This window comes from Tachysurus vachellii, chromosome 4, assembly GCF_030014155.1.
Source record: "Tachysurus vachellii isolate PV-2020 chromosome 4, HZAU_Pvac_v1, whole genome shotgun sequence".
Classification (NCBI taxonomy): domain Eukaryota; kingdom Metazoa; phylum Chordata; class Actinopteri; order Siluriformes; family Bagridae; genus Tachysurus; species Tachysurus vachellii.
Genome location: NC_083463.1, coordinates 25,420,279 through 25,440,667, shown reverse-complemented (window position 1 = coordinate 25,440,667; position 20,389 = coordinate 25,420,279). Strand labels below are relative to the sequence as shown.

The 20,389-nt window shown below is 37.5% G+C and overlaps 2 protein-coding genes across 6 annotated transcripts in view; one reads left to right on the top strand and one right to left on the bottom strand.

Annotated features, from left to right (window-relative positions):
• caskb (calcium/calmodulin-dependent serine protein kinase b) overlaps positions 1-20,389 on the bottom strand; it is a 56,847-nt gene that overhangs the window by 25,757 nt on the left and 10,701 nt on the right. For 2 of the 5 annotated variants that reach the window (XM_060868526.1, XM_060868527.1), the window contains exons 2-8: positions 13,310-13,422; positions 8,330-8,435; positions 8,157-8,234; positions 7,985-8,057; positions 1,466-1,568; positions 1,124-1,299; positions 357-479 (exon numbers count right to left, since the gene is read on the bottom strand). In XM_060868526.1, the coding sequence (XP_060724509.1) occupies positions 357-479; positions 1,124-1,299; positions 1,466-1,568; positions 7,985-8,057; positions 8,157-8,234; positions 8,330-8,435; positions 13,310-13,422 (772 nt within the window). Of the gene's footprint in view, positions 1-356; positions 480-1,123; positions 1,300-1,465; positions 1,569-7,984; positions 8,058-8,156; positions 8,235-8,329; positions 8,436-8,661; positions 8,800-13,309; positions 13,423-20,389 lie in introns of those variants that run through there. The other 3 variants (XM_060868528.1, XM_060868529.1, XM_060868530.1) reach the window with 3 other exon arrangements.
• LOC132844749 (probable G-protein coupled receptor 34) lies at positions 2,823-6,301 on the top strand. The gene is made up of 2 exons (XM_060868525.1): positions 2,823-2,982; positions 4,478-6,301. The coding sequence occupies exon 2, from the start codon at positions 4,571-4,573 to the stop codon at positions 5,684-5,686; it is 1,116 nt and encodes a 371-aa protein (XP_060724508.1). The 5' UTR covers positions 2,823-2,982; positions 4,478-4,570; the 3' UTR covers positions 5,687-6,301.

Genomic DNA, 20,389 nt, shown 5'->3' with positions numbered 1-20,389 from the left:
AGATTCTCAGTCATTCAGGTTCGGTTATCTGTAAATTGAGTCATATCAATTTTCAAGTTAGATCAAAACATTTCAGTCTAACAATAAAGAAGTCCAGTTCACTCACACACCTCCAAATTGTGTAAGTGGTTATCTGCAACAGTGTTCCTCTGATTAGCTTCTTGGTTTGAATCCTTACTTGTTTGACTAGTCTTTTAAACCTTGATATATTTTTTTTACACAATTTAAAAAAATAAAAAAAATCTGCACCTGCATCCACCTTTCTTGGTTTGCAAATGATGTATACTTTTTTTTTACTTTCAATGTTCACGTTATATTGTCTCACTTCATACCTACAGTATATAGGTATACTTTACTTTTAGCCAAGGGTGGTTGAGGGCTTCATAGACAGTAATCCTCTCAGCAGGATCCAGCATCAGCATGCGCCGCACCAAGTCTTTTGCACTCTCTGAGATATGGCTCCACTGCCGAGGGTTCATCTGATGTAAACACACAGACGCACTTCAGTTAGACAAGCGTTTATTATTCCTATTTGTTCAGCTTATTGTAACATTTCAGATTCTATAAATATGTATACTAATAATTACTATACAGCCCTATAATCCACAACAAACCAATACAAGTTAGACATGGTCTTTGATATAAGATACCTGATATTCATAATACACCTTTCCTGCTAACTACATTCATAATGTTTTAAAAGTGAATTTCAATAAGAATCTGTGCTTTAATACACAGTATAGGATAAATATGTCTACATGATTTGGGTGATAACCATTTGCATTTAAAGCATATGCTTATAATTAGTAAATGTGTTTTTTTTTTTTTTTTTTTTTATAGAAACCTGTGTTTTTATAGAAATACCCTTAAGAAAAGGATAACTGTAAAAGAGCTGTAGTGATATGAGTTGATGTGTCATGACCCAGCCTTAATCTTAGAGATGATCAAAGAGACATCATTGTCATTCAAGAGAGAGCCTGAAGCTGTATTCAGAAGACCGAGGACATGACAAGTCATGTCTGAATTGGCATATATTCATAGAAAATTAAAGCAAAAACACAGGGGGTCTAACTTGCTCTAGTTAGGACAGCATGCTTGTTGAATTTTGAAAATACTGGACTACCTTGTATTTGCCTTTAATAATGCCCTCAAACAGGCGTTCCTTAGTGCCATAGAATGGAAGGCAGCCGCTGAGCAGGATGAAGAGAATGACACCGCAGCCCCACACATCAACAGGCTTCCCATATGGCTCCCTCTTAACCACTTCAGGGGCCATGAAGTGAGGCGTCCCTACCCGCCCTACGCACAGAGAAAAAGACAGAAATGGAAAGAAAGAAGAAGAAAAGTTTTTCTATTTAATAATAGAACAATTGGGAAAATAACTGAGAGGTGTTTCATACCTAAATGAAGATTTGTTTTTTTATCTACTATCTACAAACAGATATGCACCCATACACATACATACCTCCAGCCACCAAGCCAGACTCGCCCAGCTGAATGGCTACCCCAAAACCACCCAGTTTGACAGGTGCAGAGTTCTCTTTAGATGCCAGGAGCACACAGTGAGGCTTTAAGAATAAAGCAGCATTTAGAATGGCATCAATTAGGATGAAAAGTGAGCAGTGACATAAAATTGTTAAGAAGGAGCAAAAAAATGCACAGAAAATGCAAACTAATGTCTACTAAAATAGTTGCCCTTAAATGCATCACCAACCTAAAGAAAATAAGATGAAACAGGAACATAGCAGCAAGTGTAATTAAGATGTTCCATTCTCATTTTCCTCCTTAAAACACTTTTCATGTTCATCAGTGAACATTTGAAGACTTCAGCAGGAAGGATATACTCTGATCTATTAGTTACTCAGAAGCTCTTGGTTGCACAATTTCAGATGGGATTGACTCACTACCCACTAAGGGTATTTACATTGAAATTGTGTAGGTGTAGGTATTTCATGTCTGGGAAATGACATGGCCAGTGCAAAACACTGCACATTTTTGCCTTAAAGGTTCTGAGTTGCTTACAAAGTATACTTGGTACCATCTACAGGATCTGAGGCCATCTACTGAATATGAGGAGATAATATAGCCTTATACACTTCAGAATTCACCCTCCTACTTTTTTAGCATTCATTTCATCAATAAATACAAGCAAACAATTTCCACTGACAGCCATACACACCCACATGAAAATGATGAGAGGCTATGCTAAGAATCCGGAACAGTTCCTAACCTTTTCCATACTCTTCTATTCCCTAAATCTGATAGCAGTAAACCTGTGTCTCATTTGCCCATAGAATGTTGTTCTAGACGTACACTGGATTTTTAGATGTGTTTTTGGCAAAAAACGGTTGATTTGTCACACCCAATGCTTTTGCTATTATTAGGGTGGGTTTGTTTTCAGTCTAATGATGGCTTGCTGCACTGGCAGTGACAGAACTTTGGACTTTATATTGAGAAGTAACATTATCAAAAATAATGTCTCTAATAATGAAAGAACAATACATAACAGTCCATGGAAAAGCTAATCAACTCTTTAGCTCAGGGGCCAGCTTTCATGTATACCAATGTCACTGAAGTTAACTAATTGTACTAAAACTGTACAACCTGTTAAAATTCACTCTAAGTAAAATAATATTTTGTTGTAATTATATAAAACATTATTTTTTTAATATTACCTTTATTTAACAAGTTAAACCTATTAACAAATCCATATTTTCTTATTGTGTCAAATGAGCTCATTTCTGTTTTGTGGTTGTTCTTTCATCTGCAGGCGTTAACAAAGAAGAGGAAGAAAGGTCAACAAAAAGACAAGAGAGACTGATATGTTACATACTACACTGATCACAGCAGCAAGAGGAGGGTGAAAGAAATGAATTAGTACAAAGTAAAACTGGTTTAGACTGAAGACTTTTATGTAACTTTTTAAGTGAACAAAGAGAACAACACTTCATGAAGAGAAAGTGATGTGCACCGTAAATGGTGGTGGGTAATTTTTTTTTTTCATGCATTATAGCTTTACTTTGGAAACAATAATGTGAAAGAGTGTATGGCCTATTCATAGTATATAAGATTTACTATGATTCTGTTTGAAGACATTTTAAAACAAATTAAAAATGTAGACAATGTACTTCCAGAATTGCTGTGCTGGCAAAATGACTCTTATTGTAAGGGGTTAAAACAAGTAGCTATGGTTGATTTAACCTGACTGCAATGTGAATTTCATTTAGTTATTTTATTGGTCACTGACTTGAATGTTTTGTTTTGACTCTGATGGTAAAGATCAAAATAAGAGAGCATGTCCTTTCTATCAGTTGCCTCTGGTTTAACAAGTTCAGTTTAATTAGGGGCAATTTAGTTTTCATTCAGGACTGACTGATATAGGGTTGCTTATTGTAATAGTTGGAATAGATAAAAATCTATTTGTTTACTCATGTTCCCTAATGTTTCATTAGTTTCAACAATTACTGAAAATATCCAAATATTAAAATTCATCTTTACAGAAAAGGCTTCACAGACTTCACTTCACAGAGCTATTTAAGTCTTTTTCTGCTAAATCTATTACTTAAGATAGTACACCAATGAGATGGTCAAAGCCTATACAACTTTGTTGATCTACGATGAAAACCAAAAATTCACGTACAAGACTAAGGAATTCAAATACATTTTTTGACTGCTTCAAAATTTCAGGAAACCGTATATTTAATTTTAAATAAACTGTTGTGTCTGCAAAGTGCAAGTATACAGTGTAAAACAGATTCCCACCTGTATCAAACAGCTCAAAGAGTTTATGAATGGGGTAAAATATAGACTATAAAAACTACTTCTTGTTTGCTTAATGTGCCTTTATCCTTTTTTTGGAGTACACTCATGGAGCACTTTATTAGGAAGACCTGTACACCTACACATTCATGTAATTATCTAATTAGCCAATTGTCTGCCAGCAGTGCAATGCATGAAATGTTGGGTAATGTACATTAACCATCAGATTAAGGAAACATTGTGATTAAATGATTTTAACAGTGGCATGATTGTTGACAGAGTATCTCTATAACTGCTGGTCTCATTAGATTTTCATGGACAAAGGTCACTAGACTTTACTCAGAATGGTACAGCAAAAGGATAACGTGGAAATAATCTGTGGAAAGAAACATGTTGTTGATAAAAAAGGCCAACGGAGAATGGCCAGAACTGACAGAAAGTGGCTAACATGATGAATTGATGGACTCAACCTGAGAATGAATGAATATAAGTGATTTGGAGATAAAGGAAGCATTTAAACAAAAGTATGAATGTGTTTATAGCCACCAATAGTTAAATGGTGTACTGTATTGGATGAAAACACAGTACAACTAGAAGAAAAGTCTTCTAGTTTTTCTATATTAAGACAAACGTGGCCTTTGCTTGCAATTTAAACTGAAAACCTATCTTATTTTAAGATAAAACCTAACCTATTTTAACTTTATCCCCTTTTCTACAGGGCACAAGTTAAAACTGCCGCAATAGACACACACCACTGTACCAAGAAGACGACAACTGCATTGACAATAACCATTGTTAACCAAACTTTGACATGCTGTCAAACAGCTCTTTCATCCATCTCACAGCCTCAGAACTCAATAATTCATGCTCATTGGAAGAAGATGCCCAGCATGTGCCATTTGCTGTGCTCTATTCTCTCATCTTCTTATTTGGCTTGGCAGGGAACCTGCTGGCTCTCTGGGTCTTTATTTTCCTTCACTCACGCCGCAACTCTGTCCGCATCTTCCTCATCAACGTGGCTGTGGCTGACCTAGTGCTTGTAGCCTGCCTGCCATTCCGCATCCTCTACCACATGCTGGGCAACTATTGGCCTTTAGGGTCTAGGATGTGCAAAATTGTTGGCAACCTCTTCTATATGAACATGTATGTAAGCATCACCCTGCTGGGTTTGATCAGCCTGGACCGCTATGTCAAGATACAAGGTTTGCCAAGAACATGGGCATCCTGCTGCCACCACTGGCTAAAGGGGAACAGATGGAGTGTGGTAGCATGCAGTGTATTGTGGATTGCCTCACTTCTAGCTGTGGTGCCTATGATTGCACTGGCTGAGGGCAACGAGGAGCAGGGGAAATGTTTCCAGTACAAGTCTCGAAGACAGGCACGTGGTAAGGCGTACTTTAACTTATTGATGGTGGCTGTTTTCTGGTTGGTGTTTTTGCTTCTGGTGGTGTCATATGGGCGGATTGCCCGGCGCCTATTGCAAGCATCCCATGACAAGCCAGACCTGCCTAATGCAGGCCACTACACCCGAGCTGCTAAAAAGTCATTTGTGGTACTTTTCTTGTTCACCATCTGCTTTGTGCCTTACCATGCCTTCAGGGGAGTCTATGTGCATTCTCAACTTACGGAGACCCCTTGTGAGATGCGCCGTCTTATAGACCGTGCCAATGAGTTTATGTTGCTCCTTTCAGCACTCAACAGCTGCCTGGACCCAGTCATGTACTTTGTGTTATCAGCTTCAGTGCGCAAGGCCACATTAAGTGCTATTTCCCGGGTGTTCTGCATGTTCAACCAATTGACAGTCAACAGCTCAACCACAGAGTTTCAACGGGCATCTGTGTCCCAGGTCTCCACTGCCACACTAGCTAAAAACCACGGAACTGCATACCCTTTAATAATGACCACCTATCCTGAAGACAATCCATAAGCTTGCCTTTATATAAACATAGGCACATTATGTGGAAGCATGCAGAGGCCTGACCATCACACCCACTATTGCTTGGTGGATATATCATTCCTATGTCTTCACTCTTCAGGGAGGAATTTCACTAGATTATTCACAGCTGTAACTGATGGGCAAGAAATCTTGTGCAGCTTGTGTTAAAATTCATCCCTAGGGTGTTGCATGAGATTAAGGAAAGGGCTCTGTTAGGCCACTTGATTTCTACCACACCGACTTTGGGAAACAACGTCTTTATAGACCTCACTTGTGCACAGTGGGCATTGTGCTGGAACAGATTGGTGACAACAGTTTGTGACACACACGGGTATGATGATCAGCTGTATACATGCATCTGTCTGTACTCGAGAATATAAAAGCCTTTACATGAAAGACTAGAACAGGTGGATTATGGTAAGAAATTAGTGCTCAGTTAATCCTGAATCAGAGCTTTCTTTCTGTTAAAATTTGAAATGGTTTAAAACGTACAAAAATGTATTACTGAGGGCACACAATCAATTCTGAGTCATTGATTCACAACAACCAAAACTGTATTTAATAAATAAATAAATAAATAAATAAATAAATAAATAAATAAAAACAGCTAGACAGAAACCTGTGATGTATTATATTAAAGAATGTGTGTGCTCTTTAAAGCATTTTGTTTTTCAGATGACAAAAAACTGCACTGCAAATTTGTTAAAGCATTCTTTGTATAAAGATGCACATGCACAGCACATTCTACCACAAGCAGGGGACATGATGAACATCGGAAACGGATGTGGTTATGGTCACTGTTGAAAAAACATATACAACCAGCAAAACTGGTTTGTCAGCAGTTGTTGGAGGAACCAAATAATTGCTGAAAGCATATGTGGTTAAAAGCCCCCCTAAAGTATAACAATGTTATGCTGTGACTCATTTCAAATCAGACAGAGAGCTGGTAATGTTTCTCCTCACCTTATTGTTAATAGCTCTATGGTTACTTGGTACTGCAACTTAGGATTGTATATAAATAAAATACAAAGTACTTTTTATATAAATATTGCCCCTCCAGAATCACCCAATAACAAACACGTTGATTCCCATCACAATCCTTTCGCAACATATGACATTGTCATCTATTATAAAGCAACTGTTTGTGTTTGAGTGTTTGATTCAATGTTAGAAATGATTATGTATACAGATTTGCCAGCAATGCTTGCTGCAAGGAAAAGGTTTATTCTACTCCGTCTCCATAGATTCTTTAATTCTGTAGTTCAGTCTGTGATTCTTTAGTTCTGTATTCTTTGTGTATTAGTTACATAAGATTCCAGATTCAAGAGTTTTATTGTCATGTGCATAGTGAAAACACATGGTTTTTGCCATACAATGCAATTCTTACTTTGCACGTCTCCCATAGAAAAAGAATAAAAATAGAAATGTGTTAAAAATTCAACAAAATAAAAAAAAAAAATACAGTTTATACAAATTAAGACTTAAGTAAGGTGCTCGGTGTGATCATTTCTACAGTAACAGCTCATTCACAAGGCCTTGTATAGCAGACACCCCATATAGTACAAGCCTAAGAAAAAAAATGGATTTAACAATGTTATTTACTTTAGAAAATATATGAAGTTACGTACATTTTTAAAAAGAACTGCAAAGTTACAAGCTGCGATAATTTTTGTGTTAATAACTTCATGAGAAAACAAGAAGGCTGATGAGGAACAACTATTTGTGATACCTAGAAGTAACTTGCTTCTATACCACTTAACCACTAAGCCATCACATCCCACACATACACACTCTCACTCACACACACACACACACACACACACACATTCTAGTGTGGCATGATATATGCAGGCAATGCATTTAAGGCCCCCAACTCGCCAAGAATGTAGCCAAAAGTTAAAAAAAATATATAGATGATAGGAAAGTGTACTTAGAGCTTTATTGTTTAGATGTGACACATGCCAGCAAAGACAGATAAGTTAGGTATGCAGTTTCCTATATCAGAAGTGCCATCATTAAATATCTGTTACTCTAAATGTAATAAAAAGAGTTAACTCCTGGGAAATTGCTACACCTCATGTTAAGCCACATCACTCAAACCACCTATTACTTATTGTTAGACCCATTGCGTTTTATACAGTAGTTAGGGCAGTTTTGGTCTGGTAAATTCATCTCGAAACTGAAACTGAAGCTAGCTTTTATAATAATAATACAAACTGCAACAACAAACAGATATGCAAAGGATGATGTAATGACTATGTATCAAACAGATTATTAGAACTGCCTTACCTTGACATCTCGATGAATAACATTGTTGTCATGGCAGTAGCGCAGTGCTTCTAATATCTGACGCATGTAGTGGCTGAGGGTCGTGAGAAAGATAGAAAGAGACAGTGTTAAACTGTACATTGATTTGCCATAGAGAATTATCCAGAGAACAAAAAGGAATATGGCTATATACCTGGCCACAGCTTCACTATAGACAAAACCTGCATCTGCCCTCTTGACAATTTCAAAACAAAGATCTGCACCATCCATACTACAAACAGAGGAGAAAGCAGGCATTGTTAGGGGGAAAAGAAAAAAAATACATTTTTACACACATCAGGTCAAGAGCAAGACAGACTGACTTACAACTCAAAAACCATGTAGAGCATTCCATCTGAGCTGTAGGTTTCCAGGAGTTCTACAATATGAGGATGCTTTAGCATGTGACAGATACTAGCTTCTCTCTTCAGATCTACACAGGGGGGAAAAAAGCGATAGGGCAAACATCACATCCTCATATCAGTTAATCAATTTTATGTTAATGAAGCCTATAGATCACAGATTTCACAACATCTGTGTCTTTATAAACAGTAGCTGTTTATTTAACAGTAACCAATAAATGAACCTTTGCATGTGTGAGTGTGTTGTGATGAGTAGGATCCCTCGGTGCACACACAGCAGCGGTCTGCATGACATACCTCATCAGCTCCATTGTGCTAAAGCCAGACAGGCTGACGTCACTCTGTTCGTTCCTAAAGGGACACTAGAGGGGGCAAAGATGTGTTTTGCCCCTTTCTCAGACTGTTACATCTCACAACAGATCATAGTCTGAGACAGAAAACAGAGCTGAGAGCAGGCATCATAAGAGGTCTTTTCTATGATCTCTGTTTCGAATATGATTCCTTTAACCTCTCCCCGGGGTTCAGGCTGCCTTCCTAGAGACATTTTAACATCTTACTGTCTATCTACCTTATTTAAACACCAACATTATTTACAATTCAAATAAGATTTCTGTAAAATAATCAATGATTCCCCAAATACATAATCCACAGCTTTTTAGCTTGCAGATAACTACATTTCTAAAATAATTGACAGCAAGGCTCCAGAGTTCAACTTTTTGCAGGAGCAGTTCGGTGATAAATACATTGTACTGTATATTTCAAGTACACCCTTAAACTATAAAACAATAGTTTGTCTACATATTCCATGCTCTTATTAATAGAAAAAACGGGGTTGTTTATATGACTGAGTCATTGCCCTTCTTAGCAGCAACATTCCACTACTTAATGCCAGGAAATCCAAAGCATGTGCCGTTTTCAATACACCATTTTTTATACACATACTCAGGGTCCCAGCAGTCTTATACTCATGAGAAGCCTTAACCACTAAGGTACCCAACACACACAGACGTACATATACTCACATACATATGCTCATGTACATATACTCATCATGTTATTCTAGAGCTACCCAAAAATGTAGCCTAGAGTTGAAAAATATACAGATGATATTAGTTTATATACATAACTTATAGACTTCACACTCTACCTCAACTTCGAGCTTCATTGGTTTGATGTGACGCATGCCAGCAAAGACAGATAAGTTAAGTGAAGGCAGGAATGCAGTTTCCTATATCAGGTGCGTCATATTCATTGAGTCCAACTTGCATTAAACACAGCAGAAGGCATATCAGCATTGCAAGATGTAACTCATTGTGTGCTGTAAAGTAGCATATACAGAACACGGGCAGTAACTATAATACGGGTCTGGTGTAAATATTAGACAGGTAACAATAGGTACTTCCGGCTGTTTCACGATTTCATTATTTGTTTTTTACACCAAATGAAACAAGGCACTGAACTGTGTTGGGCTCACATGCCTTTATTTTGACACCTACTTTATACACCACTCTATTCAAATGTAAAACAGTGTACGAAATAGCACCCACAGTTTTTATTCATCAATATAACACAAAAACAGTGATTTATAATAATGGTCAGATATTCTTTTTGTGTGACGGACACCAAAATCAAGAGAAATGTATGCAATTTTGAGAGGTAAGTGAGCTGAGTCTTGAACCCCACCTACACTGTGGCATGTGGTAGGTATGGTTTAGCATGAGTCTGCATTGGGAGCTTAGAAAAATAAGCAATTTAAATGTGCCATACCTGTTTCTTACATGTGAATATTTATTTACCATCAGCAGGGTCATATTCTCTCTCTCTAGTAGTAATTTAATCATATACTGGTTTAATAGATAGAAATGGTGATGACATGGCAAAAAAGTTACACCAACAAAGCATAGTAAATGAGAGGTTAAAGCAAAAGTGGTTATATGTGTTGAACTGGTTCTAGACTGTATATTGGATGAGAAGGAAATGGTATTGATCAACTCTCCCTAAATCCCTACTGGCAAACTTTGCACCCTGAATTTGGAAATTTAGCCCATTTTCTTGGCCTTTGAGAAACAACAGTTCTAATACACGTTTGTACTTCGATTCCACTGGGTTCAGCCTGCTGATGGAGACCCTCAGGCAGGCAGGCAGGTGCTCTCTTGAAGCCTGATTGAAGGGTTGAGCTTGACAATGAAGGTAACAACAATTAGCCAAATGAGTAAAAATACAAGGTGCATTTGGGACACATTATGTACTCTTCTTTTAGTTAAGAAGATTATGCAGTTTGTAATAAAAATGTTGCTGTTCATGAGTTCCTCTGACAAGGCACATGACAAGGTATCTTTAGAAAGCTGACATTTGAGAGTTTTCTGTTCAAGACTCCAAATTACTCCAAATTGCAAATCCAAATTGCTGTTATTAGTAGCTATACTTAGCAAAAAACTTCACATGACTTCACATGTTTCAATGACGATAGAATGATAGAAACATTTCTATCAATTAGTTATGTATGGAGATGCGGAATACAGACATTTATAAAGTATATTTGTCGCGTGGAAGGTGGGAGTTATACAATTTACTGATTTTCATCTATCTTGTTATGTAGACAGAGGAAGAGTGTTGTACGACAATTCATTTTTATTAGTGAAAAATGCTGCTTCTGTCTAAAAATTGCAAGTAAACTGGAAATCCATGAATATTTCTCCAACTGTGTACACTTTTTGGACTAAAAGCTCTAATGGATGATGTTTAAGCCCTGTGATCACAAATAAATGGAAAACCAGGCGTTATAATATGAATGTGTCTCATTAATACAACATGAATACAATATGAACGTGTCTCATCATTCGGAGTATCACTACCTGTTTGATTTTGCATGTGTGATGTGTACACCTAAAAACAGCGGTCAAATATTGAAGCTTTAGTCCTAAATCTTTCTAATGATATAAAACTGGTCATGGTAATAGTGTGCAGTGAATGTAAACAATAATCGAAAACAGTTAAGAGGTTAATATAAGTAATATTTTCATACACCTCATACACACTGAACCGTACTCAAATGCCTTGGTGACTGCAGTGAGTGAGTAAACGTGTGTGTGTGTGTGTGTGTGTGTGTGTTTGTGCGTACAGCAGAAAGAGGAGATGGGAACGAACTGACTGACCAAGGGGATGGTCTGACTGACTTGGAATGAGAGATGGAACAATATGAAGATCTTTTATTTTATTATGAGAAGTGTACAATATTTTTGGTTTATTATAAAACTGTGGCAGAACAAATGATACTATCTTGGGAATTAAGACTTTCCACAGTCTAAGTAATGAATAGGAAAACTGGATTTTAATTTATTTGATAATGTGTTTGTGTATAAAATAAACACAAAAGCATAACCTAAAGCAGGGGCGGCCAACCCGCGGCTCCCGAGCCGCATGCGGCTCTTACGTCCATAATGTAATTCGTAATGCATGAACAAATTAATTCTGGCCATGTTGTTTTGGGGTTTTTTTGGACAGATTTAGTTACAAAAACATTTCAAAAACAAATGGAAAACCTTTAAATACATATCTGTATATGTGTAACAGGCCCTCAGTTTTCAAGTTGATCCATCACTAGGAACTGAGTAAAAACAAGCTGAAGTATTTGCTTACATACAATACATTTACGATTACAATCCATGACTGGCGATCGCTGGCATTCCGAATTTTTGCAGGGTTTTATTACGATCAGCTGCTATACATTGTCTTTTTCCCTCTTAGTCAGCAAAACCTATGAACATGTTCTCTGCTTAGAGACACAGGCAATCTAGTTTAGATGTCTTGCTATGCAACATTATATGCAGCGTTGCTATGCCGACTATGTAAAACGAATAGTCGTCTCACTACAGTCTGCACCGGACATGCTCACACAATCAATTTAACACTTACTCAAAACGGAACCGTTTTAATTCATGAATAAGAGCTATTGTCTCAGGCTTGTCACAAATTCCTTCAGAATAGCACAGATTGAGCTTCATCCCTCTTTCAGTCTCTGTGTTGGCCTGTGCCCAACAAGCGCACACACACACACACAGATGGCAGTGAGCCGCAGCCAAAACCCAGTATAGTGCCAAACTAGCAGGATAACACCCAGAATACCATGGAGCACACACATGCATCAGCTGCATTTAATTTTTATCAATACTGTGAATGTTATGTGTTTATTATCTATGGGGCAAATATGAATCACAAGTCCAGTGCGAGGGTCGGTACACTGACAGACAGGCATCATCAAAAAGGGAGAATCCATCATCGTAAACAGGATACACAAGCAAAGGCAAAAAGGACAACAAAGAAGTTGTATGAAGAAAATCAGGAAATAAGGCACAGGACAAATACATAGCACAAGGCTTGCAAATATACCACAATACGAGTGGGTATATACAGAGAACCGAATTAGGAATGAACCTGATATGGGATGACATACATAAGACATAACAAAGAGCAGAGACAGGACCAGGAAATGATAATACAGAATTACCCTATGCATAGCACATATAAAGTAAATAGGAAGCCATGTGCGATTCAACGTCCTGTGTACAGGAATGTATAATATTTGAATAATATAATTGAATAATATTCGAATATTATAGTTAAATAATAATATAAATACATATTGGCCTAAAATTTGGGAAAAATGCCCTACACACATCACAAAATAATTGATATATTTATTCATTTAGGTGACACTGACTGTTTTTATAAGAGCCATACAATGCAAAATGCTTAGTTATGCAATAATTAGTTGTATGTAGATATTTTACATTACACTTTGCATAATACAACTTTTGTTGCTTAAGTGAACATTTACAAAAATGATTATCTTTTAAATGAATATGCAAAACCACATTAAGATTGCATAATCTAACCTTCTTTTATTGTATCTGATATTGTCATTGTATTTCCTATATAAACTCACCTTCTGTGCTGAGTCCAGGGCTGGAGGTGAAACTGGCCACATCCACAATCTTCACAGCAAACTGCTGTCCTGTGTCCCGGTTAATACATCTGCGCACCACACTAAATGGCCCCCTGGGAAACACAGACACAGTTTTATTGTCATTCCAGACCATATACATGTGTACTGTGACAGGTGAAACACAACACAGAGGTAGCTCAGTGGTTAAGGTGTTGGCCCACTGCTTGAATGGTCATGAGTTCGTAGGCCCTTAAGCCTCAACTGCTCAGCTGTATAAATGAGATAAATACCACTCTGGATAAGGGCATCTTTCAAATCACATGAATGTAAATAAATGTAAGCACATACAAAGCTCTGTACACAAGACTAAATAAACTGTAAATAGAGGTGTGACATATGTAAAGATAAATGCAATGCACAGCTACCTGAAAGGACTGTAAGCAAATGAAAATCAGCAAAGAAGTAATGAACGAATCAAGTAATTTAGAAATGGTTTCCCCTCTTAAAACAGGAAGCTGACTCCAAAACATATGGGTGATCCCGAACTCTTACAACCAAATAACTGCTATGAATTCAGTGCTTTCTCTGTATGACAGTGAGAAAACAAATAGAAACAGGGCCCTGACAAATGGATGTCACTCTGTAACATGGACGTGCACTCATGCTCTATGTGCATACAGTGGATATAAAAAGGCTCCACATGGCTGCAAAAATTGAAGGCTTTTGTTGCATAAAAGAAATTCCACCAAGATAAATCATGTCAGACTATTTACTACCGGGTTGCTTAAGTGAACAAAACCTTGAACTGGGATTTCAGAATCAGCCAATAATATTCTCTCTAATGTTAATACTAAATAGTATATACCTGCCATATACGGTGGCTGAGAAGTGCAAAACACATTAACAAATCCGAAAACAAATTAACAAATCCGAAAACAAATTAACAAATCCCAAAACACATTAACAAATCCGAAAACACATTAACAAATCCGAAAATAAATTAACAAATCCGAAAACACATTAACAAATCCCAAAACAAATTAACAAATCCCAAAACACATTAACAAATCCCAAAACACAAACAAATCAGAATACACATTAACAAATCCGAAAACACAACGACAAGTCAGACAACCCAGAAACGGTAGTGTATCGTTTTTCAATAGAAACTTACCGATCATTGGACAAGACACCTGTCACTCAAGATATACAGGCAAGGAATCTTATGTGTTATGTGTAAAGTTCTCCGTTTAAATATAAGAAAATAACAGAATTAATCCACAGTAATCCATTCCATCCATCCATTCCAACTTTTCCCTGCGGCAGACTGTTGAACTTCATGTATACCTTGAGTGACAGGTGTCTTGTCCAATCACAAACTATACCAACCGCTTCCGGGTTGTCTGAAATGTCGTTGTGTTTTCTGATTTGTTAATGTGTTTCGTGCACCGATTAAGACAACCCGGAAGCGGTAGGTATAGTTTGTGAATGGAAACTTACTGATCATTGGACAAGACGACTGGCATTAAAGATATACAGGTGAATGAAAGGTGTCTCGTCCGATGATGGTAAGTTTCCATTCACAAACTATACCATCCGCTTCCGGGTTGTCTGACTTGTTAATGTGTTTTTGGATTTGTTAATGTGTTTTTGGATTTGTTAATTTGTTTTGGGGGTTATTAATTTGTTTTCAGATTTGTTAATTTGTTTTGGGATTTGTTAATGTGTTTTGGGATTTGTTCATTTGTTTTGGGATTTGTTAATGTGTTTTCGGATTTGTTAATTTGTTTTGCACTTCCCGGCCACCATAGCCATAAGATAAAGAGACTCATTAACCCCAAATAAACACCTGTTCCTATAAGATTAAAAATCCACCACAGGTACAGGATCTCACTGCTGAAAAATATCAACAACAGCATTAAAAGTTAAATTAAGTTAAATTAAAATTGCAGCAATTTCTGACAAGTACTGGTTGATCATTATATGTGACAGCAATCTCCCAAATTCTTTAAATGTCTGAGCTACAGAGACTTAACCAGGGTGGGTGGAACAAATATCTCCAAATTCCAGTTAAATTTGGTATAACACTTATGGCTTCTGTTGAAACACTGAGGAGAAGAATTTCACCTTTCAAACAACAAGCACACCTCCAAATCAACAAAGGAAAGGGTTTACCAAAACAACAACATGGTTTTAGGGCCTTTTTACACCTGGTCACTTCATGTGTTTTCTCTGATCCGATAGCTATCTGATTTGTTAAAACAATCCGCTCTTTCTACTCCCGCCCAAAATGCAAATATAATTCCGGGGTAATTGAAATGGAACACGCTTTGGTGTATGCGGTTTTCAGCATGCAATCAAAAAGAAGCCAAAATAACTTGTTATGACGGTTATGCTACAAAAAACAGCATTTACTGTTTGCTGCATTTTCACTGGCGGCAGCAGTGCATTTTAAGACCCAACCTGGGTGAAAGATCACTTGCGAGTGACGTACTTCCGTTTGGGAGGAGTATAGCGCTGACGTATGTGGCTTGAACAAGCACATTCATTTACACCTGTCCAGTTTCATCTGAAATGCGTCCCAGACCACCTCCTGAAGTGGTTTGAACGATCGGATTTATATCCGTCTCGAAAACGTTTCAGATTGCATTTAGACCTGGTCTTTTTACGATCGGATAGCTATCTGATCACAGAAAATGCATGACGTGACCAGGTGTAAAAAGCCCCTTAACGATTTGTGATAACTCTGAAAACAGGGCTGTGATGATGTGCCTAGCCAATTTGAGGTTGAATATTTTTTACAAGGAAGAATACCAAAATATTGCCAGAATGTGCCAAATTGGTTGACTCGTACCTACAAAGACTGAATGCTGTGATAAAATCTAAAGGTGCTTCAACTAAGTATTAGTTTAGGGTTTAGTTTAAATCTATTCTTATAGGTTGCAACATGGTTCTGACATGATTTATCTTGGTTTCATTTATACAAAAACCTGCCATTTTAACAGGGATGTGTAAACTTTTTAGATCCACTGTATGTGTGTATGCATGTGTGTGAAGCCTGTCAAAAAGCGACAACTTCATGCCTTAACCAAAAGATGCCATGGCATGCAATACTGAAACCATGTTCTCCTCAGACTGTGCTGTCACACAGCCCACCTAATTACAGAACAAGCATGAGGCCTATAAAAGTCCAAAAGGAAATATACAGTGACTCCAGAATGTGTTATTGTGTTACATCATACATCAGAATTATATTTTTTTCTGCTCCTTTTCAAACAACTCCCTAAAGAAACAAAAATGAATAATTATTTAAATTCACTCCAAAGTACGAAGAAAAATCACTCCTAAGTATTCATGGGAACCTCCTTGGTCTTCATGACAGCTGAACGTCAATGATATAGATTGTTCAAGCATGTACATAGGTGGATTTGAAATAAACAAAAGTGTACCTTGTTTAACATATAAAATATTTGCTCTCAAGAAAGTCAAATTAAATACTAGTCTTAACTTAGAATGCTAAATACTTAATAAAGCAGTTTATAATTAAGCATTTGAGAAATCAGCTGTGGGCATAGAGGATGCAGACTGAACCAGCAGATAACACATGATGATTCTCATCCGTGTTTAATCCTGGCAAGATTACTTACATGTTGTTTGTTTGTCTTTAGAGAAAATGCTGGAAACCAGAGAGACAGAGGAAACAGAGCTGACAAATGTCACAACATAACACACATCTACACCCACACAAGCTGGCATCTGAGTTTGCAAAATCTTCTCTGTGGATGACCAGGGGGAACATGTGTGTGACTTATGTCTTCTTCCACTGCTGTTGAGAAATTCTCAGCTCTCCACACACAGTTGGAGTGCCAGACAGTGAAGAAAGAGGTGCTGCAATGGAAATGGAAGCTGACCACCCATTCATATTCGTGCAGCAGCCCAAGGACTTCTTTCAGCACTGACAAACAGGACACTAAAGGAATTCTTGATCTGGTGGTAGCCGAGCAGCAGTTTATCACACGGATCCAGGCAGGAACAGAGAAGTGTGTACAGTGCCATTAACCAGTATCCCTGGATTGGAGAATTCTATTGGAGAATCACCTGGCCGTATCTGTGGAAGCAGATGGCTCTCCTTTTTCCTCACTCTTTTTCTCTCTCCCCCTCCGATTCCAGCTCCCAGTGACCAACATGCCAAACCAGTCTCTCAGCCCAGTTTACACCCTGAATTTTCTACCCTCCCTTCTCCCCCAGCTGTGCCACAAGCATCACCTGAGCAGGAATATAATACATGTCAGTGAGTATACAAGGCAGAACACATCAGACCTTGGCTCTACCCTTTCACCAATCTGTGGCTTTTCCCCCCGACAACAACATCCTAAGGCACTTCTCTGATCAAGAAAGACTAAATTATGGTTAGCAAATTCAACCTAATGTTGCACTATTCCACCCACAATTTTCAGTTGTTAAGGATAGGTTATAGCAAGCCATGGCAATTCACTTGTTGGTTGTCTATTCCTTGCTATTCCATACAGCTCGCATTTGATACTAGACATTAAACTCTCTCATGGCTAGTTTCTATTGAAGGCAAAGTCTACAGAGCTGTGTGGCATGTTGTGATTTCTGTTTTGCCAATTCTGTTCTCATTTCTGTCTTCACCCTGAATGCTGGATTTTGATACCTTCATCTCTGCCCTGTGCTCCACTTTTTCTACAACATTAAGTTCATATGTTACATTTTTAACACAAATGCATTATTCATGGGGATCATTACATATGAACATTGCATATTCAGTTATGCAAACAAAAATATAACAGGGCTCACCTGGCCAACAAGGAACATTTCCAATACTTTTGATCACTTGCCATGATCTAAGTTGTTTAAGAGTTGTAGATGTAAAATATCAGAAAATGTAAACTAAAATTCTGATCCATCTCATTTATCTTTTGATTCCAAATCCAAACATCAGCACTGTACAGCCAAAATCATACTTTTGGAAGCAAATTTAATAAGTGTGCCCTAATTTACTCGAGACCCCTTTGGAGACCACCTCTCACCATGCCGGAGAGGGTTTTTTTCCCCCCACATCAACCAGGTTGCCCTGAAAATTAGAAAAAAGATTAACTAATGTCTATGCTTAACATCCTGAACATCCTTAACATGCTCTTATCTCACATTACCTGAATTCTAAATAGCCTCCTAAATAGTATAGTTAAGTATTTCTTTTCAAACAAAAGCATCTTTGCTTACTCACAGTTCTGTCTAAATCTTTTCTTATTCAATACATTATAGGCACAGCAAAAAAAAATAACAAAAATCCTTTCACTTCATCTGATATGCAATGTTTAAAAAGCACATAGGTATGGTGGTCAGATGTCCATAACATTAGGCAATATAATTATATAAATTTGATCTATTTTAGTTATTGATTATACAGTAATAGCAAATCGATTTACCGGCATGTTACTGTGGACAACATGGTTTTGGAATAAACATACGGCATAATAATTTGGGCTGCATTTTCCTGAAGAGTGACAGAATGCTGATTACAGTGAATTCACTGAATTTTTTGCACTTACAGACTAGTACAATGATGAACTAATTTGTCTGCAATTGATAAAACATCTGGAGTGGCCATCTGTGCATTCTTGAGCAGGAGTCATGTTTTTGAATTACTTTATATAAAAAGGTGTAAAGTGATAATTGTATAGCTTACAGCTACATACTAAAGTTCTCATCTAACAACAACTTCAATGCAGCAAAATTGCTAAGAACACAATTAAGTCCATTAAGACTACTAGCCATCCTTCACCACAGTCATCCTCAGCTTCTTGTAAATAAAAAATTGTGAAACAAAAAAGCAATTATGATTTATTTGAAAATGTGGAAGAAGGAGCCAGGTAAAGAGAAACAGCATGGAAAAAAGCAGCCATCTAAATGGAGTGAAATAGTCCCTCCTGCAGAACGCACCCGCAAGAACATGATGCTGCCACCCCCATGCTTCAAGGTTGAAATGTTGTTCTATGGTTTGCCAGCCTTATGCTTTTTCATCCAAACATAATGACACAGGACTTTTCCTCACAAAAGCAACACATATGCTGTAGCCTGACATTTTAGGATGGCTTTGGAGCAGTGGCTTCTTTCTTGCTGTACAGTCTCTCTGGATATACAATATTGGAATACACTGTTTGGAATGATGGATTCGCACAATTGTTTTGAATATCAGTATGCTGCAGCATTACAATTTGTCTTCATTAAACTAAGGGGCCTGGAGGAATTCGGTTTCTTGCATAGAGCCCTGACCTCAACTCTACTGAACACCTTTGGGATAAAAAGAACACCGACTGCGACGGAGACCTTGCCTGATATCAGTATCTGACCTTACTTATGTTCTTGTGGCTGAATAGGTAAATCCCCACAGCCATGCCCTAAAATCTAGTGTAGATCCTTTCTATGCGTTATTACACCCATCAGTCATAACATGAAGGCCACATAGTTAATATTGCGTAGGTCCCACTTGACACCTGTCTAAATGTCATGCAATGGCATTGCAGCCCTACTGCCCATTTTTTCTCATCTAGACCATTTTTCCTACAGTCAGAGAATTCCACCCCTGCCAGTGGTCAGATCATACACATCAAGCGTGATCACTCTTGGATTCCTTTGCTAAAAATTATGGCTCTTATTTCATGTGACTTCTTTGGCAAAAATTGTAGGGCATCTGTGAATGTGACGCACACTCAATTCAAATCAATTTATTTGTATAGCGCTTTTAACAATTTCCCATTGTCTCAAAGCAGCTTTACAGAAGTATGGATGCTTGGCCCCCTAAAATTCTGCTTGCAACTTTAATTTTACTTCATTTTTTTTGGCATACTTTGAGAATTGTATTGCGTTAGACCCCTACATAACAATTAGATAAAAACCTAGCTATTATACTAGCACTGCTTGAGAGGCAAATAACAATTCTGGATCATGTGGCAATAACTGTTTTTTGTTTGTGTTATTTTATTTTTTCTGCTTTACTATGAATTCAAGTTGTTAACAACAATGCATTTTCCCTGGTTCTCTGGGGGAATTGTAATA

Bases quoted from the DNA above. Each gene is read 5' to 3' on its own strand.
- LOC132844749 (XM_060868525.1), top strand. From the start codon at position 4,571: ATGCTGTCAAACAGCTCTTTCATCCATCTCACAGCCTCAGAACTCAAT.